This window comes from Urocitellus parryii, chromosome 12 (genome assembly GCF_045843805.1).
Source record: "Urocitellus parryii isolate mUroPar1 chromosome 12, mUroPar1.hap1, whole genome shotgun sequence".
NCBI classification, from domain to species: Eukaryota; Metazoa; Chordata; class Mammalia; order Rodentia; family Sciuridae; genus Urocitellus; species Urocitellus parryii.
Window position 1 is genome coordinate 17955981 of NC_135542.1, and position 25095 is coordinate 17981075.

Consider the following 25095-nt stretch of genomic DNA (forward strand, 5'->3'; position numbering starts at 1 on the left):
GTTTACCCCTAGAGCTGTTCCAGATGGACGCTGCTCTTTGTGGATCTACCTTTTTTATTTTAGCAAAGCAGATCGTCCCCCATCAGATGGGTTCTACGCTCTCCCTGGAGTCTCAGTGGGGTCCTGGCTGACCGGGGGGCTGTCTGCCCTCCTCCCCAGGCCCTTGGCGGGGCTGTCAGTCTGTCTGCGCTCCTCTTTCATCACCACTCATGTGAGGGCTGAGGACCTTGGCACCCATGGTAAGGGCTGGTGGACCGAGAGTCGTCTGTCTTCAGCGTCCTTGGAGAGCTTTCCCCGGCTTAGCGAGGTCACAGACCTGGCTCTTCTGTAGGGCTCTCTCCTGTTCTCTGGGGGGGCTGTCAAGTCAGGAGCGTGGGGAACTCACAGGGAAGTGAATTCATCTGGAAATGCTATCAGATCCATCTCCTCTGCTCTCGGGGAAAGGAACGTCTCTTCTAGGAAGGGGCTGGCCAGGGTGGGCTGGGAGGTCTGAACCCACCCCTCACCTGTGGGTGAACCCAAACATCGCCTGAGAAGAACGTCGGCTTCGTTGGCAAGTCTGTGGAGCGTGACAAGACACCAGGAGACGCCTGCTGCCCAGCTCTGCGTGGGCTCGGTCAGTGGGACCCCGATGGAGAGTGCCCATTAGAGGTGGCAGAGCAGCTGGAGTCCAGAGATGCACGTGTGGAGAGGCACAGAGAACCGCTTTCCCTGCCGTCCAAAGTTCTGTTTTGGCTTTTTTTTTTTTTTTTTTTGTCCAAAATCAAGGGCCTTGGGTTGTTCGTTGGTTATGTCCAGTGCTAGACAGAAGAAGAATTCTAAAAGAGGTCCCCTCTTTTCCCCAAGATAGTCAGATTCCTTTGGTGAGAAAACAACAGCATTAGTCATCATTCACTTGACCTTTGGCAGTACTTATGAGCGAGCGGATTCTCCTTGGTCACTGTTTTCTTCCATGTGCCACAGTCAGTGTCAACAGGACCCACCTGGTGGCAGGCCTCCCCGTGTAAGGCTTCCCTTGGAATGAGTAGGTGTCCTGGTGCCCCTCCCCGGGGGGGGGCATTCTGGGCTCTGTCCCCTGGGCCAGATCTCCGTGGCTCCTGAGTCGAGTCTGGTTTGCTGAGACAGGACAGGAGGGAAGTCCTGAGAAAGAGCTGCTGGCGGGAGCTTCTGCCTCACTTCCTGCCCCTGCCCTAGTCAGGAGGCAGGAGCTGGGCCCTCCTGAGGAGCCTGGCCCACACATTTGAGCTCAGAGATGCCACTGGCCAGTGGATGGTATGTGCCTGCAGGCTCGAGAGCGGGGATTTTACGATATTCACAGCAAGGAAACAGCCTGGAGCTGGGAGCTGGCTCGAGGCTGCGTCCAGTCTTGGAGCCTGGCCTGGGCCTGTGGCAATTTGCACTGGTTCCCTGCCCCTGCACGGCACTTGACGCTTGGTCCATCCGGACTTTGCTGCCTTTCCTTAGTGGTGGAAATGGGTTTGAAGCTGATATTTCGAAGCAGTAAAAGGGACACTCTCGATTCAGAAGAGAGAAAGTGTCAATTGAAGCAGGTTTAGTGTGATGATTCTCAACTTCTCAGTTGCTCTGGGGCTTTGTTTTTCTCTCCCCAAATGTGTCATATTCCAGGACAGGAGCGTGACTCCTTCCATTCCTGAAACGTTTGAATGTAAGCAACTTGTAATAGACTTAGTGAGTAATCTGGGACTTTTTTGAAGAAGGAAGCGACCTGTTTTCCTCAGGAGCTTGGGTATGTGAAGGTGTGTAGTGGGGTGAGCCTCGGGAAGAGAGAGGACCACAGTAGGTTTCTTGGTCTGGAGGGGAAACCCAAGTGCTCACCTACCGTGCCCGAGACCCTGGGTTTAATCCTCAGCACTGCAAAAAAGCAGTAAAAGGAGGTTTCTTTTCCTGTTGATTTGTCTGTTTTTTGAAAATAAAAAGAAGTCTGGAAATGAATTCTGGGTACAGCTGTATGATACATTGAGCATTTAGACCTTAGTTTTCGTTAGACTTGAGCGTAGATTCAGCTAAACTAGTCACCAACTTCAGAAAGAGGTGGGCACATAAACGGGGTGCAGGGAGTCTCTTTAAAGAGAACCAAATGATATTTCACCCATGAAGTCCCCAGTGTCTGTTCTGGAAACATTTCAATAAAATTGACACAGGTGCATAAAATAGGTTGAAACCACAATCTGGAGCTAATGTTATTTATTGATTCTGTAGTTGTTATGTGATTGTTGCGTAATCACATAATTCATGCTGTATTTAAGTATTCATAGGTGTTCCGCGTCTGGCAAAGGGACGGTGGGTTGGGTGCAACCCTGTTTCCACGTGGAAGTCAGGATGTGCATCCATCTCCTAGGATGGTGCTCTCTGCGAAGCCAATGAGGTGCAGTTCTTGAACCAGGTTACCTTTGTGCTCTTCTCTGCCTGTGGTGTGATAGGAAGTTTTTGGGTGGAAGGTTCTAGCAGGTGGCCTGACTGGTCTCAGTCCTTGTGCTGTTAGTACCCCAGGGCAAGTCCCTCGACCAGCCCGGGACCCAGTCCTCCTTAAAATGGGGGAGTGTTAGCGACTGTCCTAGCGGTCTGAGGACTGTCGGGGCAGGTGGGGAGTCGGCTCTCGACTCCAGGCTTGTCTGTGTCACACAGCAGTGTCTAAGAAGGGTTGGCCCATCCACTTTCCCTAGAGGCCACAGAGCTGGCCAGCTGTGTGTCTGCCTGGAGGTCCAGCCCCGGGGCAAAGCAGGAGGGAGGCAGCTCCTGAATGGATGGAGCCCACAGGAGACACGCTCGGAGCCCAAGGTCTGCACTGTCTCCATTCATGTCTGAGCCCAAGGTGGTTCTTCTGCTCTTTCCCTTTGGTGATGGAAGCCCCTGCAGGGGGACTTGGCACCGTCATTTATCTAACATCTGGGATTTGCAGACCAGGCCTGGGGCTGGCCTGGTCAGGAGGCAGGCAGTCGCTCAGGCTGTGCCAGGTTGGTACAGGGGCACCGCGGCTCCGCTGCTCTTGGCCGGCCAGCTCTGTATACCTCACAGATCCTGCTCAAAGCCGCCTTCTTGCTTTCGAGGTGTGTTTATTTAGTTCCCAGAAGATTTCTTCTTGTCATCGAGGTGCATGTATTCACCTGTGTTCCTGGTGGTGGGATGTCACCTGTCCTGGGGGTGCTCATGAAGGGGATCCTGGGAGCCATCACTTCACTGGGACAGACGCGTGTTTTATGGACAACTGTTGAAGCCATTAACCCTCCGAACACAGGGGTAGCATCTTTGTGACCTGAACAGCGGTATCTGGAGTGTGCCACAGGGCACACTTACCTCTGGAGTCAGACATTTTCACACTTGTAGTTTAAATTCTCATTCCCTCCTCCCTCGGGATCTGATTTTTGGCTGGAAGCGATTCACAGTCACTGGAGGTAGTGACTCCTGATTCTCACGGACGAGGCGCCTCAGGAATCACCTCAAGTGAACTAACGAGTGGAGTCACATTTCCTTTCCAAGGGTCTCCAAAGCCGTTTCTTTATGGGTGTGGTTCCGGTGGAGTATATGATGACCTATATCTTCCAGGGAAGCACTGTCTGCTGTGTCAGTAGAGGGGACAGGGGGCTCACATCTTTACTGAAGCAAGTTCAGGTCGAGTTTCAATTGTCCTTAGTCTGGAGGTTACTTTCACTTTTTCCAAATAAGATCACATCCTCTTAATAGAGTGTTGTCAGGCTGTAGACGTGAGCCAGTGTCCAGGGATTGGGGGGAGTGCAGAGAAACCAGGGGCAGCAGCATGCCAAGTCCTGCCCTGTCCAGTCTCAGTGCCGGAAGTCATCCCCTAGTACTGCTGAGGACAGTGCTTAGGGGAGTGCGTGGGGTGGGGGGCAGAATGGTGACAGAGGGGCTTCCTGGGACATGTGGAGGCAGCCGTGCGGGAGGCTGGCAATCAGAGGGCTTATGGGCTGCCACGTGTCCTGGGGGCAGAGTCGTGACTGGCATGGGGTGAGGGGGACATTCCTGTTCCCTGTGGTAGTGCATGCCCTGCCTCTCAGTGCTGACTGCAGCCCTGAGGAGAGGTATCTGGCCCTGTGAGTGGGCATGAGGGCTGGGAGACGAGGCCTCCATAGTGGAGGCTGCCCATCCAGGGCTCCCGGGGGTGCCAGGTGCTGGGTCAGCCCTCATAGGTTGGTCAGGGATGTCCTTGGAGACAGGCATTGCCCACGGATATGGGCATGCTCCTGGCATGTCCTTAGCTTCTAGTAAACGTGCTTGTGTGTTGGGGACAGCCCAGGTGGAAAGCCGGCTGGGCCTTCAGGTGTGAATAAGGAGTGAATGGAAGCACAGCGCCCCAGTCTGGTGCCCGCGGAGCAGCTGTGGGCGGGAGGGAGGAGCGCCCAGGAGTGCTGGTTTCCCTTCCGCCCACTTCAGAGCCAGGCAACTGGCACTTCCTCACGGTCACGCTGGGCTTGGTGGGAGCAGGTTCCTAGCTCCGGGCTGCACAGCCAGAGGTGAACACACACCGCCGGCTCTGCCCAGGGCGCTGCGGGACTGGTGGCCTTCTGTCCTAGCAGCTGTTTTTCAGGCCGAGTCTTTTTTTTCATGTGACAGCCCAGGTCCGCCACAGATGTGCACCAGGGGAGGGCAGATGGGGGCCGCGCTGGGTTCTGGTCCTGCATAAGCTCTGTTTGTATTTCTGGCAGCTTTGATTTCATCCCGTGGCTTGGAGGGAAGGGGGTGGCTCTATCAAGAAGTGAGCTGCCACAGTCAGAGTGGGCCGGGTGGGGACTGGAGGGACCGGCTCTGGCCTATGTGTCCCGAGAGCCCGGGAGGTGCAGATTTCAGACAGGAGGCTCTGATGGCTGACAGGGATTGGGGACAAGACAGCCAGCCCATGGGAGAGCCAGAGGCTCCATCAGGCCACCTTCATGGGCTGACTGCTTGCTTCCCTCCTCTGGTGACCTGTGGCTAGCACTGAGTCAAGGAAGGTATTTCGGTAAACCAACCGTTGAGTTGAATGAACATTCCAGCATTTTTATCTCCAGTGAACATTGAGCTTCAGAGTCACCTGCAGGGCCAGTGTCTCCTGAGCAGCTGTGACTGTCTCTTGGAAGTGTACAGAGCTGGTGGGAGTCCTTGGGTCATGGTCTTTCTCAAGGTCCTTTGTGCCCCTGGTGGTTTGCTCAGAATCTCCCTGGTCAGTAGAGATGGACACCAAGCCCACAGCCCACGTGCCAGGCAGAGTGCACGCCTGTTTGGCCGAGTGTGTTCTCTGTTGACAATAAATGCCTGTTTCTTCAAAGTCCCACGTTCCAGTCTCTGGACATCAAGAAATCCCGTCTCTGTTCTGAGTGGGATATTAATCCATAGTTTAGGGCATGTCCATTAATCTGAAGTCCAGTCTTGACCACGGACAGTGCAGCGGGTGCCTGCCTTTGAATTTTATTTGGTGTCCACTGCACTGGAAACGCCAGCAGCAGGGGACGGACCCTAAGTGGTGGCTTTCACCAACCCTGCTCCAGACTTTGCCCCTGTGAGCACTCCCGGCCTGCACGCCCAGGTCCTTGGTATCTGGCACCCTGCAGTCAGGACACTGGGTAAAAGAGTGGCAGTGTCAGAGGTGACTTCAGCTCCTTTGAACACCTGCTATTCGTACCTGTGTTGGAGCCGCTGGGCTCTGAGAAGTCAGAGGCTTAGCATGACTGACGTGGAGCTCGTTATGAATTGACGGTCTTGTTTTTTATTTTCCTGCCCTGGTTGGCAGCGCTACAGAAAGCCCTTTGCGAAAGCCCCAGCCTGATTTCACTATCAACCACTTAACCACGATATTAATTTTTTCAATTGCTGAGCTTTTAAGATCTTAAATTACGTTATGATTTGGGAAAATAGTTCTGTGGCTGAACCCGAACACTTTAACCAAGTCCGTGCATCTTTGAGTCACCAAGGCCCTTGGCATTGGAAACGCCCGCCCCTCACCCCACCCCTCACCCCGCCAGTGTAGGAAAGTGGATTGATTTTGCCTCCTGCTATTTTGCCATAGGAAATGATGCTACCAGACTTTTCACGATTTCAGAAAAAAATCATTTTTTGTTTAGGTGAAAATTCAGTTGACATGACATTCTCACCAGAGCTGCCCGAATCTCACGCTGTGCATCTTGTTGGTAGCTGTAGTTACAGGTCAGGAGGAAGGGAACCGTGGCCTGGAAGTTCCTGGGCTCAGGCTGGGGCTCTCGGTCGGCACCGGGGCTGCAGGTTATGGCTGATGAGCTTACGGTACGAGCACTTGACATTTTATGTGGTTTTTGTTTTGAAGGCTCAGTGCCAGGTTTATGGAGCCAAGTGTTTTTTTTGAGAAACTCCCTGTTCTGGGGGTGAAAACGCACCTCAGCAGAATTTCCCCTTTGCAATTTGTATGTATGGGTAAAATTGCTTTCTGAGTTAAAAATGCAACTTCCAACTTAGCGTTAAGAGCTTGAGTTTCAGATAAAGGGCCATTTTTTGGACCGTAGGTAGAGGAGTAGGAAGCCGTGAACACACTCGGATTGTAGTTCAAATGTGCTTGGTATCCCACCGTGTCATCTGGGCACCAGAAGATGTGGGCCATTGTGATTTTAGTAAAAGGATTAGGGGTGCAGCTCAGTGGCGGAGTGCTTACCAGCGCTGATCCTAGGGTCAGTCCACAGTACTAAAAAAGATGATAGGTGCTATGTTAGAGTAACCCAGACAGATACGTTCCCTCTACAGATTGTCATTTACGTTGTGAATTTCTACCTAACCTTTTTAAAATCACACCCCAGTATGCTTGATGGCTCACTTACTAAACCATAGGTATTGCCAGAAACTGTGCTAAGCCTGGAGTAAACCTTCATCTTTGGTTAGTACTACTTTCCTGCTCTTAAATGCTCTTAGAAGACTCAAATCAGGGGCCCCAGGGTGCCCCCATCATTTCTCACCCTTTGTGAAGTATTTTCAGGGGCTGCGCCCTTGCCCTCCGGGTCTCAGCGCCAGACCCAGACCTCCAGGATCTGTTTACATCTGTGTTTATTTGAGCTGAGGAACGACAGCAAGTAAACTTTCCTTTCTGTGGAAGAGACAAGCCATTTGCTTATCTCTTTCTCCCAAAAAGTAGCAGAGCACTTATCTTTAAGATAATCAAGTTGAGTTTGGCCCTTGGGGAGCCATAGTTGGCTGCAGGGTTGGCTGCAGGCTTGGTTAATTTGCTCCTGTGCAGCTTGATAAGCACTTCTGACACAGAGGCCCTCTGGTGCTTTGAGTTGCCAGCCAGGTGTGATCCTGCAGCCTCTGAACCTCACCTAGGGCTTAGGTAGAACTGAGTCGCCTGTCTGCAGGTCGGGAAGTCAAAGGGGAGGTTGCTTTGCTTTGCGTTAAAAGAACTCTAAAGTACAAATGCCCTCGTCCAGAGGTGCCTGGCAGCTAGCTGAAACAGTGTTTAACTCTGGAGCAGGGCTTGGCCTCCTCTGTCCCTGTACCCAATAACGATTGCAGCACATGGACACTGGGTGTCACCAATCTCTCCATGTAGTAAACACCGAGTAGCATTTTTATGCTTCACAACTTTGTGCTATGTGCGAATATTGCACTGTATGACGATTGGTGTTTGTTTGACTCCAGGGTAGAAGAGGCTTGGCTCTGGGTCTGCTTGCCAATGTCCCCAGAGCCAAGGAGGTGGCGGGCTGCAGAGGCTCAGTGTCAGCACTGCCCTTCCCAGATGCTGATGGGATGGGAAGCTGAGTAGTGCTGGGGTGTAGGCATCAACCCTTGAAGGGCTGACCCCCAGGGAACGGCAGGACCTGCAGCCTCTTTACCCAGTAGCATGGCCACTCTCAAGTTCATCCTTCGCCAGTTGAGTTGTTTTAAAATTTCATTTAATGGACTTTATAGATAAACCTGGGAACATCTGTGTGAATAAGCGCTAAGTACTCTTGCATAGCTGGATGTGGGTGGCAGGGCCATACCGCACCTGTCCTGTGCCCCACGGCCTGGGCCTTGGCATTCCCTGCCAGGGCTTCCTTAACAGCATCCTCTGGCTTGCCCAAGAGTGCAGATGGCTGTGGGCTGGGCTCTGTGACCTGCGCATAGAGGGCCTGCCTCTCCTAGGCCTCATCTCTGTGGGATCGTGAGTCAGTGCACACAGCTGGGCTCTGGGACAGGTCATAGGGTAAGGATTTTAAGAACTGGAAAAACTTAGGGCTTTTCTGTGCTTCTGTAGGATCTGGGAATCAGTATCAGTTTTGTGGACCTTCTACCAAAACGCAGAGCCCAAAGCCGTGTTACTGTGAAACCCAAGGTCATCGACACTGCATGCCTCTCATTGCTTTGGAGTGCAGTGTGCTTCTTTTCAGGGACAGAGTTGGCTGTGGGCTGCAGGTGGCCTCCTGGAGCCTTCTCTCTGAGCAGGCACAAGGAAACCACCTTCCGCAGGCATGGCTGGTCCTGGGGCGGCTCACGTTTCTGCTCTTGCCTTTGGCTGCTGGTGGCTTGATGGTTACGTTAGGCAGCAGATGAATGTGCTGGGTGTGAATGTTAGTGACATCTTAATGAAAGGGCCACCCGCCCTCTGCTTTCTCCTTTCAGAAAGCCTTTGCTCCTGGACCAAAACATTCCCTCCCCCGCGCGGTGTTTGCACACCCGGACCCACTTTATTGGCTGCATCAGTGTAGAGACGGGACCAAGGAGCTTTCCTTTGGCCCTGGGTGGTACAGTAGAGGACTGGCTGCTGTGTCACCAACCTCCCTCCAGACAGCCAGCCCACCAGCTCCGGTGTCCTCTTGATTTGCTTTGGAAGAGACAGCCCTTGCAGCTCAGTTCTCAGGTGGTGGCTGACACATTCCTGGGAGTTTTACCTTAAGATCAAAACCGTCATCTTACTGATATGCTGATTTTATATTGTAGTTTGTTTTCAGGGTATTTATTTTTATATACTTAGAAGTGTGTGTGTGTGTGTGTGTGTGTGTGTCTGAGTATGTGTGTAATTTTACTTATTTATTTTTTTTTGCAGTGGGGAGGGAACCTGGGTCCTCTAGCAACCTGGGTGAGGCTGCCCCTCGCTGTGCCCCCAGTGTGATTTCTTTGGTGTTCATGAATCCTCTTGCAATGAAGACTGCATGCATGAGCCTGGATGTTTTTAATTGCTGCAAATCTGAATTTCCAGTTGTACGACAGGAATTTATTCTGCATTTCTTATGCCTTGGCCAAAACCACAGCAGACTTGTCGCTGTGATCCGGAATGCGTGTTGTAGCTCTGGAGAGTCCAGAGCCTCGGAGTGTACGGAGTGGGCTTGCATCCTGGGGACGAGGACCGCGCACGGTGTAACTCTGTTCTGTTTGTCCCCGCAGCTTCCATGCGGGAGTCTCAGGCAGAACCTGCAGACATGCGCCCGGAGATCTGGATTGCACAGGAGCTGCGGCGAATCGGAGATGAGTTTAACCTGTATTACCCACGGAGGGTAAGGTCGCCGTCCCGTCCTGTCCTGTCCCTGCCCTGCGTGCAAAGACCGAGTGGGACAGGAGCCCCGCTGACTCTGGAAGTGGAGGCCCTGCCACGTCTTGCCTGCTCCCCTTTCCCGCTTGCCATGGCTCTAGGCTGAACTCGGTGATGGCCACACATAAGACAGATGTGGGCTGCAGGGGTGTTAGGAGCAGAGACCGACAACCCCGAGCTGAGGGTCATGAGCTCCAGGGCCCAGTTACCGGGGGAGCGAGCTGCCAGCCCACATGCCAAGCTGCTGCACTCCCTCTGCAGCTTGGGTCGCAGTTGAGCTCAGTTGGCACCACGGTGCTTGGTCCTGGGGAACAGCGCCAGCACCCATCGGAGACTCCCGTGACCTGTAACTGCCTACGTCACAGCAGGAAGCGTTGTCCTCTCTACCCCTGTTGCTGTCCTTGCACTTTGTTTTTATTTATTTTTTTTATGGGCACTGAGAATCGAACCCAGGGGTACTTAACCACTGAGCCACATCCCCAACCCTTTTTATTTTTTAAGACGGTCTCCATAAGCTGAGGCTGGACTCGACCTTGTGATCCCCCTGCCTCAGCTTCCAAAGTTGCTGGGATCACAGGCGTCCGCCACCGGCTTGTTTGTTGAAATATATCGAGAAGCCATTAATCAGTGGCCCAAGTTACAGAAAAACTGGACTGCGTATCTTCCGTAGAAGCAGTGTGTCCTTAAAGTAGTTTTAGTCTGCCTCTGATGTGTTCTCTGAAGGCATTTTGGTGCTGCTGTGTTCGTCTGGACCACAGTGTACGCAGGCGGTCCTCATGCTGAGGAGGGGAGGACGGGGTCCCTTCCGGAGAGTAGCTGGATACCCCCCAGTCCTGACTCTGGGCTTGTGTTAGGTCGTTTCTGATGGGCATGAGTCACCTCTGTGCCCAAGTAATGAACCAGCCTCATGCGTGTCTGTCCCCCTCCCCCATCTCATAGAGGCTTGCAAATGCTCTCAGGGCCGCATCTGACCTTGGTGTGGCTGCTGAGGACAAGGCGCTGGCCCTGGTGCCCTGGGAGGCCTCGCTGTGCTGGGGCTCTGCACAGCCACAGCCAGCGTGGCTCCTATTCCTGTGGCTGGATGGGGGCTTGGGGACCAGGGTGTTCAGGAGGGTTCGTGAAGGTGTCTCTTAAACTTGGGGCACAGAAGCCAGCCTCTGCAGGGCACCGTGAGGGTCTATAATGAGACGCAGGGCCAGGTGGGGCCTCAGAGTGCCACCATGGCCATCCCCTGCAAAAGCTGTTGGAGGTGAGTCATGGGCTCATGTGCAAATGAGGCAGGCTGTGGGGTCATCCTTGTCACACTGGCACCACGGAGGCGGCAGCAGCACCTGCCATGGGTACCACCTCCCCTCCCAGGGCCCTTCATTCTGATGGGCCAGTGTGTTAAAGGGGCTGTGTCTCCTGATAGGTGCCCTGTTGTCCTCCTGCTTGTCATAAAGTGACTTTACAGTGGGTGTGTCACACTACTTGTAGGATTTTGTCACCCTGCACTTATTTTGCACATCTTAATTACCCCATGCCATGAAGCCGTTGCTGAGAAAGGACTCTCACTGCGCTGGGATGTCGGGTAGAGTAGGGATAGCTTCCTGGATTGCAATCTAACTTTTTTTAAAAGAAGGGCTAGTACGTTCTCCAGATTTTATGAATAGCCAGTTCAAAACACCAGCCTCCAAAGCTGCACAGTGACACAGTGGCCCCGGGCCACAGCTGGCCGCAGTGGTAGCTGTCAGACTAAGACAGCCATTGTCTGCCATTGCCCAGTGGGCCGTCGTTGAAGGCCTGCCAGACGTGGGGGGAAGCCGGAGGGGCTCTCCCCACCATCCCCACTGGGGTGCCCTGGCCTCTTGGCCGGCTGCTGCCCGTGGCTTTCCCGCTGGCCTTGGGCTCCTTGAGCACCTGGGTCTGTCTGGCTCGGTGCCCTGTGTGCCCTTTCTCAGGCCTTGGTCCCGGTGCAGGGCCTGGCTTGAGCCAGCGTCCATCCGCCCTCTCCTGTTGGAGAGGTGCAGGGGTGGTCCTGGGGCGAGTGGGGACGGAGACGCAGCTGTGAAGCGGAACCCTGCAGGTGAGGCCGGGCACAGGGCAGCCTGCACCCAGCACCCGACCCTTCCCTCGGACCTCCACAACACGGGGATTTGGGGCAACTAGAAAGGGCTGGGGATGTGGTTGAGTGGTTAAGTGCCCCCCGGGTTCAATCCCTGGTACCAAAAGAAAAGGGGAAACAGAGCCCTGGGGGTCTGCCATCGTGAAGCCAGGAAGAGCCCTTGGTCTGGTGGCCTGGATGTCCTCCCTCTCGATTCCCGAGCACACTGTTCCCTGGGTGATGCTGCTGCCCCCATTCCTTGTTCCTGAGCACGTTTCCTCAGAGTTGAAGCACTCTCCATGGAGCATGGTGTGGCCGTGGTCAGGAGGAGCTCCTGTTCAGTGCTGGACTGTGAACTGGTCAGGTGTCCTGACAAGGACGTCGTTTTAGCCTTGCCTCCCCGCCCCCAGATCACAGGATATTCTGCAGTCCTGGATCTGTTCGAGGATGGTGCATTGGATTTCTGTGTCAGCCCCTGGCTTCGTTCGTTTAGGTCCTCCTCAGTCTCTCGTGACAGTGACGTATCAGAAGGATCGGCAGTTCTGGTTCACAGATCCCTGCATCTGGCTTGCCTGGCATGTCCACGCCGTGAGGCTTGGTTTCGCGTTTCTGAGGAAGCCCTGTGGGTCGTCCCTGTGCTGCTCTGGGGTGGATGCCGTGGGTCTGAGGGTGTCTTCTGCTACGGTGCGAGGACTTTCACCAACAGGAGCAGAGACCATGGAAAGGGACAGACCTTGGCTCTCCCTTGTTTTTGTTTAGTTTGTGTCTTGATGGGTGGCTTCTGGTTGTACCCGGTGGGTTTTACGCCTGAAGCTCGCCTTCTTGGTGTCTGGGCCGAGGCAGCAGTCTGGGGCCTTGGTGGCCATGCTGTGTGGCACAGCCTGAGCCCTGGGGAGGCCATGGGGCTCCTGACAGGCACCCGACACGCAGCGAGCTGCCCCCACGTGGTGTGCGACCGCCCGCTCCCAGGGAGGCAGGCACTGGGGACTCACAGGGGCCAACCAGGACTGTGGAGAAGCCAGGGACACAGGGCTGTCCCTGGGCCTAAGGGAAGAGACATCTAGAGGAGCCGGCTGCATTTTGGAATTTGTGGGGATGCAAGTGTCTTGCCCTTCGCAGAGTGGTGCCGTGGACGGCATGTCCGCAGCCTGCGCCTCGCCCTCTCTGGCCTCCTCAGCCTCCTTGCCCGTGGGTGGAGCATCACACAAGACTGGTCCTGCTGTCCTCCAACAGCCTTCCCTGGCTCCTCCCTTGGCCAGAACCTGTGAGCCTGGGGCCAGCTCACCTGCAGGACGTGGTCCTCTAGAGTTGTGTCCACTTGATGGGTATCTCAGCTGTGGGCTGAGGCTGCAGTCCAAGGGTGTCGAGGGGTGCTGGGCCCCGCAGACATGAAGGTCTGTTCTTGAAGTCACTGGACCAGACTGCACCCAGCCTTGCCACCCCTCCCAGCGCTGAAGCTGGCTCTGTGTTCCCTGGGGCTGATTCCCCCCAGGGCTGGGGATTGAGCCAGGGGCACTTAACCACTGAGCCCCAGCCCCAGCCCTTTGCCTTTTTTATTAACAAGTCTCCCCCATTGCTTAAGGCCTCATTAATTGCTGAGGCTGGCTTTGAACTTTATATCCTCCTGCCTCAGCCTCCCCAGCTGCTGGGATCACAGGTGTGCAGCACCGGGCCTGGCTCCCCTGTGACTTTGTCTGTGCCTCACATTCATTTTGTCCAGCTAGAGTCCCTGTGCAGGGAGACTGCTGTCAGCAGTGACTTGGGGACAGTGGGCTGCAGTGGACACCTGTGACAATGGCTTCCATAGAGGGGTGGGGAGCAGAGGCCCTTGGGGTCTGACCATGGCAGTGAGGTGTGTGGCTCTCACTGCCTATGCCCCGTCTGGGCCTGTGCCTGTGGGGATCGGCTGGAGCACAAGAGGACCGGAGTGTGGCCCTGAATGGGGGGAGGGGGGTGGCCCGCCAGTGGGTTTGAGTGAGCAAGTCTGACTGCCATGTTCGTGCCTTGGCCCCCTGTGATGGTGTGAGCCTGCCATCGAGGGTCACTCACCTTCAAAGAAGTAAGATGCTGTGTGCTGTCTCCCGCCTTTGGAAATCCGTGGCTCTGAAGATCAGGTGCAGGAAGAGGCCCTCAGTGGCCTGCGCAGTGAGTCACACACTGCACAGACCAGAGGTGTGTGTCCTGGGCAGCGTGCTTTGGAGGCCTTCTACGGAACACTGGGGATTGATAAAAGGGGTGCTTTCTGTTGCTGTCTGCGGAAGCAGGACGTATGGTCCCCACGTGAGCTCTGACACACAGACTCCACCTGGCTGGAAGCAGAGACGGCTGCTCTCTCCAGTGTGTGTCTGCGGTTCCTGGCAGAGGCTGCCCCTTACCTGTGACGCAGCACCAGGGTTGGCAGTGCCGTGCCAAGAAGGTGACGAGCACTTAACTTAGTTTCCCTGAGACATTGAAGAACTGTTCAGGTACTCAGCACAGGTCCTTCCCTGCCTTGCTGAACACAGGCTTTCTGTGACTTGGGGACAGGGCACTCGGAGAACCCCCTCCTGGAGAAGCTCAGGCTCAGGGGTCGGATCTTAAGCCTGGCACGCCCCTTCCCTGAAGGAGGCCTGGGTGTGCATCATGCAGAAGGTTCAAGGGGGACATTTAGAGATAGAGCATCCCTTGTCGTCACTGCCATTCACTCTGACACCTCTTGGGTGGCCTCCACCTGCCTCTGCTCTGCACCTGCTCTGGCAGCAGGTGGGTGCTCGGCCCTGCTGCATGGCCATGCCTGCTGTGGGCAGATGTGAGGAGATGGGTCCCGGGGTGTGTAAAGGGCACCCGGACGTCACTAGTAAGTGCTTCGTAGCACCACGCTGTGTGCCTGGTCCCCTCAGCCAGGCAGGTGCTGCACCTGCAGGGCGCCTGGCACTGGGGACCTCAGGCTGAGCATGACCATGCAGAGATGCAGGTGCTGGAGGAGCTGGAGGGAGTCTCCCTGGGGTTATTTTTTAATCTCTGGAGGAGGAAATGAAGATACACAGCAAGGCTTGGCGCCTCTGCAGAAGCATCTTGCGCGTCTCCTCGACCTGAGCCCAGAGTCCCGGCTATGGTCAGCGTGTGCTGCTTCTTGCTTGGCATTTATCTGAGGCTGGGCCTTCAGGATGGTGCATTTATGCTCTGAATTGAATGTCTCACCCACTGGAGCCTCACAGCCGGCCGTGAGAATTGGCTCTGGCTCTCTGTGCTGCAGAGCTGGTGGTGGTGGCTCGTCCAATCTGGCCAGCGCTGGCCCTGGGGGCTCCCGTAAGCTGATACCACTGAGTAAGAAAAAGGCCTTGCCGCCCAAAGAGCGTCCAGCACGGGCAGCCCCAGGCTGAGCTGCAGAAAGGCCGCAGCCAGAGGAGTTTCTTTAAATGATGATCAGAAGGAGAATTAGAGTTGGTTCACAGACAGTGTTTCCAGTCTGTGGCACCACCTGGGGCCCCCGCCTCCCCCGCAGGGCTGCTGCCTCAGCTGTTGGGCACCAGCTATGTAAATGCCCGTTTCCTTGGTGACAGATGGTGAGTTTGGTCTTCGCATACATTGTGGCAGCAGCCCTGAAACCAGAGATGGCGTGGGACCAGGGTTCTCGGCCTGAAAATGCAGAGAAGGCCCTCGGGTTGCTCCTCACACGCTAGCCCTTTTCTCCTGGGTCAAGTACTGACAGTTGGGTGATGGGAAGGCAGAGGGACCGTGGTGCCGCTGTGCCCTGGAAGGTGCTGTTGAAGGCCCCACGTTCTCAGGCTCCTGGACGCTCATCCTCAGTCTGGAGGTCAGACACCATTAAGTTCCTCCTGGTCTCACAGTCCAAACCCGGTCCCCTATAACATGTTGACTTTTCAAGATAAATACATTAAAAAAAAACAAACAATATGTTCAGGACATTGTAGACATTCAGTCTTGAAATTGCATATGAAGCAAGTTTTGAATGGGTTAGTTTCAACGATGAAGAGACTGTCAGGTTTCCCTTGTTCCTTTGACTGCCAGGAAACTCATACCTAGGCTCAGGCTCTGGTACCACAAACCTTGCTCTGGTTCTTGGGGTAAGTCTCCCCTTCCTGATGTCATTTCTGATCTCTTAAACTTCATTTTCATTTCACTGTGCACATCTGTGTCTGTTTTACCGTCATCCCCCCAAGCCTGCTGAGTGTACGTGTCTGTTGCACTTTCTGAGTGTCTGGCCCAGTGGGTTTTGGCCCTGCCGTTGGAGCACAGCCTGGTGGCTTGGTCCTGCCGAGGTCTGAGTCACTTGGTGGGCTTCCATCCTCACTCAGGCACTGGCCGAGGCCTCCTTTAAACTAAGGCGAGGCTTCCTCCAGCTCTGAGGAGCGGCCACCCTCCCCCAAACCAGGCTCCTAGTGTGGCCAGAGGGGCTGGCTGGCCCCAGGGTCACCCTGCACTCTTTTCCTGGCCTGGGCCTGCCAGCATCCTTGTTCTCCATCGTGGGAGCTGGCTGTGGTCCTAGGTGGCGTGTGCCATGGCAGGAGAGAGGGCTCCAGGCACCTGTCCTGTCCTGTCCTGCTCTGACACCTCCAGCCACTTGTAGCATGGGGAGTGCTACTCACCTCGTAGGACTGTTTTGAAGACTCATTTCCTTCAGTGATGGCAGTGAACCATTCTTCTGACCCCAGACCGGGTACACAGTCTGCAGGACTGGCGTGTGGGCAGCTCTTGGACGAGGAGGTGTAGCTGGATGCCGTGGTACTGCTCGGGTGCAGCTGGAGGATGGCTCGGGGCAGGGTCTGCAGCCATGCCGACTGCCCTGGGCATCCCTGGGCGCAGTGCTCCCCTGCTGGCCAGAAGAGCTGGCAGCCCTGCCCCAGCCTTCCCCCCTCATTATGAGAAGCCAATACTGTTCCTCGTGCCCTGTTGCTCGCCCTGTCCACCTGGTCTCTGTCCTGGCTGCCCTGCCGTCCTGGCCAGTGTCTCTGTCATCTCATTTACCCCCATGATGTCCTGGGGTGGCTTCCTGTTTGTTATCTCGTGCTAACGGGGGCCATGGTCAGGCCTGCAGGTCCCCTCACAGGACCTGGGGAACTGGCTTGACACTCCTTGCTACGAGAGGAAGCTCAACCTGTGCTGAGCACTCAGATGCCTCCTGAGAGCCATGCAAGAGGCTGGCATGGACCCAGCCCAGGGAGGGGATCTAGCCCTGCCACTCTCTCTCGGTGCATCTGTTGCCCTCCAGCCCTGCGCCACGCACCAGAAGCCATCGCTCCACAGGTCGCAGGGCAGATCCCACCGCCATGTTGGCTTTTAACTGGTGGCCCCACCCCGCGGTGCTTGGCAGGCCCTGCCCCTAGGCACATTCCAGCCCGGGGGTGTTGCTTTGGTCAGAACCAGGGGTGCACATGCCTTAGCCTCCTGCCAGTGCGGTCCACCTCGGGTTGGTCCATGGCTTTGAACTCCTCGCCCTCCAACACCCAGACCAAGGCTCAGCCGCAGCTGCAGGAGCTCACACAGGTGTGCGGGTTTGAGCTGGCTGCCATGGCTGGCCCCGTGCAGGACTTGGAGCAGTTGGGACCTGGTTCTCGTCCTCACCCGCTGCAGCTCCCTTTCCCTGACCCTGAGCCAGTCGTGGGCCACACCCTGGGCCAGCAGCCACTTGAGCGCTGTGCCAGCTGTCGGGGGCCACTGGGCTGGCACCACCGTGAGTCAGTGCTCATGGCTTCTTCCATTGAACATCACCCAGGAGCGATTGCTCACTTGTGGAAGTGTGTGCCATGAGTCATGCCCACCACCTCAGAGGGCAGGAGGAGTGGCTGCCGCATGGCCTCGCTGGTCAGGGACCTGGGCCTTCCTGTCACCAAAATGCCCCCCACACATACACCTTGGCTCTCCCCACCTGTGTCCAAATAGCCCTTGATGTGACTCCTTACCCAAGGTCACAGCCACCATCCTTCACCTGTCCTCAAATACCGCCAGGACTGGGACCTGGAGCCTGCCAGTGTAAACAGGCCTGTCCCGTGGGTGGCCCTTTGGTGTCATTTTGACCATGGACACCCATCAGCCCATCCTCTGGTCACTCTGAAGACAGAGTGGCCCCAGGTAGGCCTGAGGCTCCCTCCGGGGCCGATGGCCCAGCCTGTCAGCACGCCTGCTTCCCGTCAGCGAGTTGCGGTTTTATTTTGAATAAGCCTCTTTCAACCCATTAATATTAGTCTGCACCAAAATTAACCTTCCCCTAAATTATTCTCACACAGAAGGAGCAAAGTAATTTTGAAAGTTAAATCAAAACAAAGCAATCTGTGTGTACAGTGATAAAAATCGCAGACTGTGGTTACGGAGCCGTCTGCAGGCCTCCTGACAGGGCTGGTTTCCTCCGTCTTGTTATGGAAGGAAGCGGGAAATGCCCTGGCTTATCGAAGGCTGTGGTGCGCGGGCACCTGCAGCTGGGGTCCTGAGCGGGCCATCGGCTTAGCCTGGCTCTTGGCCGGTGGCTCCCAGGACAAAACCCTGGAAGCAAATTTCTGGGGCTGTAGGGCCAGTGGGGTCTGCTAAGATTGGTCACTAGGAAGGGCAGGGCCACTTTCTGACTTGGATGTGAACCAGGATGCCCCTCCTGGTGTCAACTTGGGCTGCCGTGTGTCAGCCCCTCGTGGTCACCTGTAAAGAGATGGACCTGGAGTGGGCACTCTGAAGACCTGAGTGAGCCTCTGAGGCTAGAAGTGATCTGCAGTGTCCTCTGCAAGTGGCCTTTCTTCTGTCCTCACTTGGTCTTTGCTCCTGGGTGAGGGTGGGCGGTGGGCCCGGCATCTGACCATGGGCTTCGGCCTTGGTGTTTATCCACCGAGCTGCTGGGCAGCAGGGCACGGCACATGCTCGCGCCCCTTCATTTAGCTTCTTAGGGCAAATCACTGGTTTCATAAATTACAGCTACCAGCAATTCACCTTTGAGGGAGTCGGTGACATGGGATGTCCATATGCAGGTGCACGTGGTTCCTCAGGCTACCCAGTACCGGATGTGCCCTCCTCAGAGGACCTGGTTTCCAAGCTGCCCCCGCGGGAAGCTTTGCCACCCGCTGTCCAGCACAGTGTCCGTTGGTTGCTTTACACCCCTGTCCTAAGGCAGCCACTTGGCAGGCCTGCCCTGCGTGAGGGTGGTCCTCTGCAGGGGCTGGAAATGCCCCCCAGCAGTCTCGCGGGGTTGGCACTCCAGGAGGCCCTCAGGGGCCTTGCAGTGACTAAGGAGGGCGGGTGGTCCACTCAACACCGGCACCCAAAAGCAGACGGACACTGAGAAGCTTTGCTTTTGTGTTTCAGGTATTTTTTAATAATTACCAACCTGAAGACCGCCCCCAAATGGTTATCTTGCGCCTGTTGCGTTGCATCATCCGCCTGGTGTGGAGGATGCACTGACGGGGTCTCCCGGAGCCGGACACGCGCGGACTCTTCGCTCCCAGGGAGGGCCAAGCCAAGCCCCGCGTCCCCAACCCCGCTGTGCAGCCAGCCCAGCGTTCTTCCCGCGGCGCGGAGGGCGGGACAGCGCAGAAGACCCTGTGTCCCCGGCGGGTGGACTTGACCTTGCATCGTGTGGCTCCGCACTGCGCCTGTGCGTGTCTGTGGAAGTTGCTGTGAATGTAAATGTGGGAGGATTCCTTTTTAATGCAGAAACCGTGGTTCTTGGAGCAGGATTGTCTGCAGAAGGGTGTTTACATGTCGTGGCTTTCCCACCTCCTGCAGTAAGAACAGGTTTTTTTTCACAAAGGAAATGGAAACTTTTTAACCAACTTGTGAATGATTTTTTTTTTGTACTAAAATTTTAAGAACTTATTCCCTATCTCAGAGGATTATCTAAACCTTGCAGTGGAAACTGAGCCAGCTAGTTTATAAAGCTGCCTTAGTTTATTTTTAGAAAATACTGTACAGAATTTTTTAACAGGGAGAGGTGTGATGGGCTCCCTCCTTCCCCTACCGTTGACTTTTGAGATTTCTTTTTTCTTTTTTTGATCATTAAAATCAAAAGTTGTTCTTATAAAATGGAACTGGGCAGGGGGCAAGGGACCTGCTGTCCCTTGGCCGGCCTCACCTGCTTTGTAAATATTTGTTTACTTCCTTCAACTCAGCTGCCTCTGCGGCAACATTTCCGACTATTTTGGTGTGTCTTTCCCGGTCAGTGGTGAGGCAGCCCCAGTCCATCTGGATGCTGATGTGCAGGTTTGGTTCAAGGCGAAGCATCATTGGTCAGAGCAGGAGGTGGCACCTGGCCAGTTGGGGGTGCCATGTTGGTCCCCTTGGTTTACAGGGACTTGTCCTGGAGTGTTCTGGAGAGGGAGAGCCGTCCCATGGCCATCCGGCCCAGGGGAGCCACATGCCAATATGCTGCCAGCCTGGCTGCAACTCTGCCTGCTGGCCTCCTCCTGGCCTATGGTACTGCCTCAGTGCCTGCTCCTTCTAGCCTGCCTTGGAAGAGCAGCTTCATTCTGTTTTGCACCGCACCCCCGGGCAGAGTCCAGGGTGTCCCCTGAGCCTTCTGAAAGTTTTGCTTTTCCCGTTTTCTTAGGCCAGTTGGGTCGGTGTCGGTGCACCTGGCCTCCACCTCTGAGGGGCGCGCTCTCTGCCTGCCCCTACTGTCCCCTGGGATCACAGCACATCTGAAGCCATCGGTCAGTCATTTCAGAAGCAGGAAAACCAGGGAGACCCAGGAAAGACCCAAATGGGGTGGGGCTGCAAACCCTGGGATTCTTAAAAGTTTCAAAATCTCAAATCATGAAATAGCTTTTCTAAAAGGAGTGGATGAGTTTTCCAAATACATCAGCAGTGCCAACAGCTCTGGCTCTTGCTTCTGCCAGGTAGAGGACCAGTGTGGTCACATTAAGTGGAAAATCATTCTTCTGTTACTTCCCAGGTTTTTGTGTATGTGTGTAGATATACGTGTACAGACATATATATACATACATATATATATATATATATATATATATATATATATATATATATATATTGCCTATATGCTTTTTTCTTTAAGTAGAGATGATCTGATTCCAAATATTATTCCTTTTAAATCTTGAAAGCTGTGTGGGAGCACAGCTTGTCTCCTGATGTGTCTTGAGCCCCCTGTGGTCACAGGTGCAGCCCACGGTTGCAAGGTGGGGTGGGGATTGCGGCTGCAACCCTGCTGGACGGACACACACACACACACACACACACACACACACACACACCAAAGATGTATCTGGTTCTGGGCCGCCCGCCTCCCAGGTCTCTGTGCTCATGTGCCAGTCTCTCGGACCGGAGCACTTTATGTCTCCTCAGCCCTGTGGCTCCCTGGGACAGGTGCCCAAGGCGGTACCATCATGCTTGGTGCTAGCCAGGTTACAGCCTGGCCTCCAGGCTGGCAGGAGCAGCTCGGAGGAGAGGCTTCAGCCTGTGCATGGCAAAGGCTACCAGGATGCCAGCACCCGAGCGTGGAGAGATGGCGGAGTCTCTGTACTGTACTGTTGATCAAAACGCCTCCCGCAGGAAGTGTGCCTCCCTGCGTGGGCACGCCTTGGCTTCTTAGTTAATCATTCTTTAATTTTTTTGTAGGAAAAAGTTACCTAGACCCCCCCCTTTTTTTTGAAAATGCGGGTTTTGTGCCTTGATGACCTCTCCCGTGTGAGGTTTGTAAAAAGTGTAAAAAGTGTCCTCTGGCTTCACACTGAAATGCAATAAATAGAAAGATCCCTCTGAGATTCTTCCAGTTCCCGTCCCAGAAATGTGTTGATGAAGAATTGGGGGCGTTAAGAGGGTTGGGAAAAAACAATTTAAAATTCCATAAGTACAGAGAAATGCAGTTTTTTCCTGTTCCCCCTTCTCTGTGTTGTATATATATTGACTATTTATTAGATTAGGTCATATTTTTCTTACCAACTGAGCCAAATGTCTGTGCAATTATGTCCCCTTGACCTTTCTTGTAAATTTTGTACAGTATCAATGAGTAAAGATCACTGTTTTTTCTAAATCTTTTTCAGAATCAAGGATTGTAAATATTGTAGATTCTTTTTCTGTGTTATGCGGCCTACTGTTTTATAATGCTGTAACTTGTAGAAATGTTGTATATTTATTTTCTGCTTATTTAATGTGTTAAGTTTGGAAAGTGTTGACGTCCCTGTCCCCCATACCCTGCCATCCTGGGACTGGGCGCCAGCTCCCAAGGAGGGAGGTGGTGACTGGTGGGCTCTTGCAGACCACGTGGTCTTCCCGGGGTGGCCTCTGGCTTCCGTTCCTGGTGGTCAGCTCTTGGGCCCTGCAGCCTTCGGGTGGAGTTTGCATGTGACACCCAGGAGAAACCAGCAATCTAGCAGTGTACAAAATTCCATTCCAAGAAGCACTCAGCAGCCTCTACCTGTCCAGAGCAGCTGGCTTCTCTCAGGAGCAAATTTGCTAATTCCAGGCCATGGCTTTTAAGATGGAAAAAAAAAAAAAAAAAGTGTTCTCAGCAGGTGGGCAGGTTTTCCCATTGGAAAGCCTCATCTGACAACTCAGCATTGCCGTGGATAAACTGTGTCCCCTCGAGAGGCACTGCTGACCCAGTTGTCCAGGGCAGGGGCCAGGCGGGACCAAGAGACAGGCCGCTTCGGGGTGCCTCCAGTCACCAGGCCCTTCTTGGCAATTGGTGAGTGAATGGCTCCTCCCCACCTGCACCTGCCCGTGGGTCCTGTGCTGAGGTGTGGATGGACCTTTGTCCTCGGGAGCTAACTGCACCTGGCACTTCACCATCCGGTCACTGCATTTGGTCAGCCTGCTTCTCCAGGTCTCTGCCCTCTTCCCAATTCTCCATCCCCCTTGGGAGAGGTTGGGGACCCGCTGGGCTGGGTGTCAAGATGTGAAAGCTTGTGGATGCTCCAGGGACATCTAGTGACCCCTCAAGGACGGTTCTGCCGTCCCTGTGTGTCGCTAAATCAGCTGGGGTGTGCTGTGTGCGAGAAGCACCCTCGAGCTCACAGCTGAGTAACTTGACTACTTTACCTGGGAATTTCAGACCCTGAGAGCTCTCTTGGGTGCGGGTTCTGTGACCACTCATTACTGTATCGGAACTCATCAGGTACCCATTTATAAATAGCACTGACCTGTCTGTATATTGACCCATCACTAACTCGTCCCCTAGGACCCAGCATATGTAGCATTGTATTGCAATTTCCCTGGCTGACTTGTGTTTTGCACTGATGAATTTTGACAGGGTAATCGCCACTTTACTTGTGCAATACTGCTGTAAATAAGTGCAGATTTTTTTTTAAGAATCTCAATCTTTTATGTTCTTAATGAATTTTATATAAATAAAACTTTCAACTGGTTCTGGTGAGCTGTCTGATGCTTTCACAAAAATGGGGGAGAAACAGCTTAAGTTGATTTTGAGTCGGTTGGTATAACAAACAACAGCTAGTTCTGCCCTGTACTCCAACATGATTCAGCCCTGGGTAGAGGGGCCTGGGGCAGTGGCATGTGTCTGCATCTGACCTGTCCCAGTCGAAGAAAACCTGAAAGACAGAAGTCCCACGCGACCTGAGTAGAAAGGGCTGTCCTGCAGCCCCTGCTCAGAGCCCGGGGGGTCTCAAGTGCCCAGCCCCAGGGTAAAGAGACCACCACCTTCTCACAAAGGAACCTCGGAGCCCCCTGGCCCCAGCTGCAGTGGCTGAATTTGGGAGTGACCAAGAGAACAAAGGCTGATCTTGGGATGTAAGTCATCAGGTTTCCATAAGTCAGTACATGACTTGCCACTTTAACTGAAACAGGTCCTGGGAAAGTGTTGAGCTCTGAAAATAAGAATGTGTTCATGCTTTTCGTTTTAATTAGGCAAGCCATGCATAAATGGTCTTGTCGATAACGCTTATTTTCTTTGAATTATATTTATTTCACATCACCCCAAGCCCACCTCCTCACCAAGGTGGCATTGCACTGTGTGTGTGTGTGTGTGTGTGTGTGTGTGTGTGTGTGTGTGTGGTTTTGCACTTGCTGTAAAAACCATCACCTAGGTGGTTCTGACTCCAGCCATAGATCTTCCTAGAGTGGCCACATTCCAACCGCTGTGTGAGGTGCCAGGTGTAAGGTCTGCTCCGGGGTCTCTCACTCTGCTGGTGGCACAGGGAGGTGGAGGCAGCTTTGGCCACCTGCATACGCTGCCCAGTGGCCACACCACCTGCAGCCACGAGGCAGTCGTGCTGGAGTCAGCCTGGCGGGTGAGCAGGGAGTGGGACTGACTGGTTTAAGTTTGAATGCTGGTAGGACGATCATTCCAGACACTGTTGATAATTCACCTTGTTTTCTGAAGGGCTACATTTACTTTTAATTGAATTTTTCATTTTCCTATTGATGATCAGCTCTTAATATATTTTAGATAGCCAGGCACGGTGGCTCACACTTGTCATCCCAGCAGGTCAGGAGGATTGTGAGTTCAAAACCAGCCCAGCAGGTCAGGAGGATTGTGAGTTCAAAACCAGTCTCACTAAGCCACTTAGTGAGACCCTGTCTCAAAATAAACCTAAAAGGGCTGGGGAAGGGGCTCAGTGGTTAAGCACCCCCGGGTTCAGTCCTGGTATAAAAAAATTTACATATATGTGTGTGTATGTATTTATATATATGTATATGCATGCATATATGGAGAACAAAAATCTCTTATATACTGGAAATACTTATTCTTCAGTCTGTTGCTTATCCTTTCCTCATGGACATCTGAAAATGAAAATTTTCAGAGAAGTCAAAAGGATTTCCTAGAGAACAACCATGCTCTGACTCCCTAGCTTTGACTTTGAACATTTTATAACAGTAGTATCATCTATCCATCTGTTAATCATCTTATTTTGGGGTGCATTTCAAAGCAGGTTATAGTCATCAATGACCTTGCCCCTAAATGTCCAGCATATCTATAATCTAGAGTCCATCCCTTTTACATTTTTTTCCCTTGCAGATAAAATTTACACACAGTAAAACATACAGATCACGATCATTGTACTGTCTTGTGCTAATAAAAAAAATATATAGATCTGCATTAAGTGTACATTAAGTGCTGAGTTTCAACCAAGGAAAACGACTGTCACCCAACCCCTATCAAGATTGAGAACATTATTGTCCCTCTAGAAAGTTCCCTTCTGCCCCGGGAGTGACATCTGTCCTAAGTTTTTTCTCACCACCACTAGTTTTGCCTGTTTCTGAACTTCCTATGAATGAAGTCAAACACATAAGGCCATGTGCGTCTGGTTTCTTTTGCACAACGTGATGTAAGAGATCATGTTAAAATGGCCATAATTGGTCTACAGACTTATCAATGGACACCTGAGGGTTTAGCAGTGCAGGCAACACTGAATACGCTTCTGTGAATATACACTATTTTTCACAAATGCATATTTTTGTTCTGCATGTCTTTTAATTGCTTGTGATATTTATGCAGAAATTGTCATGTAAGAAGTCAGATTGACCGATCTTGGCTTTAGGTTTCTGTACTTGACACAACTTCTCTAAACCACAGTTTTAAATATATTTTATTCACATAACCCTGCAGTTCGGGACAGTTTTCCTTCATCTTAACCTA

General features: G+C 53.5%; 1 protein-coding gene across 2 annotated transcripts in view; it reads left to right on the forward strand.

Annotated features, from left to right (window-relative positions):
• The window catches only part of Bcl2l11 (BCL2 like 11), a 31837-nt gene extending 11377 nt beyond the window's left edge, over positions 1 to 20460 (forward strand). For both annotated transcript variants that reach the window (XM_026381754.2, XM_026381755.2), the window contains 2 exons: positions 9337 to 9446; positions 18852 to 20460. In XM_026381754.2, the coding sequence (XP_026237539.1) occupies positions 9337 to 9446; positions 18852 to 18947 (206 nt within the window). In that variant the 3' untranslated portion in view covers positions 18948 to 20460. The remainder of the gene's footprint in view (positions 1 to 9336; positions 9447 to 18851) is intronic.
• The last annotated feature ends 4635 nt before the right edge of the window (positions 20461 to 25095 follow it).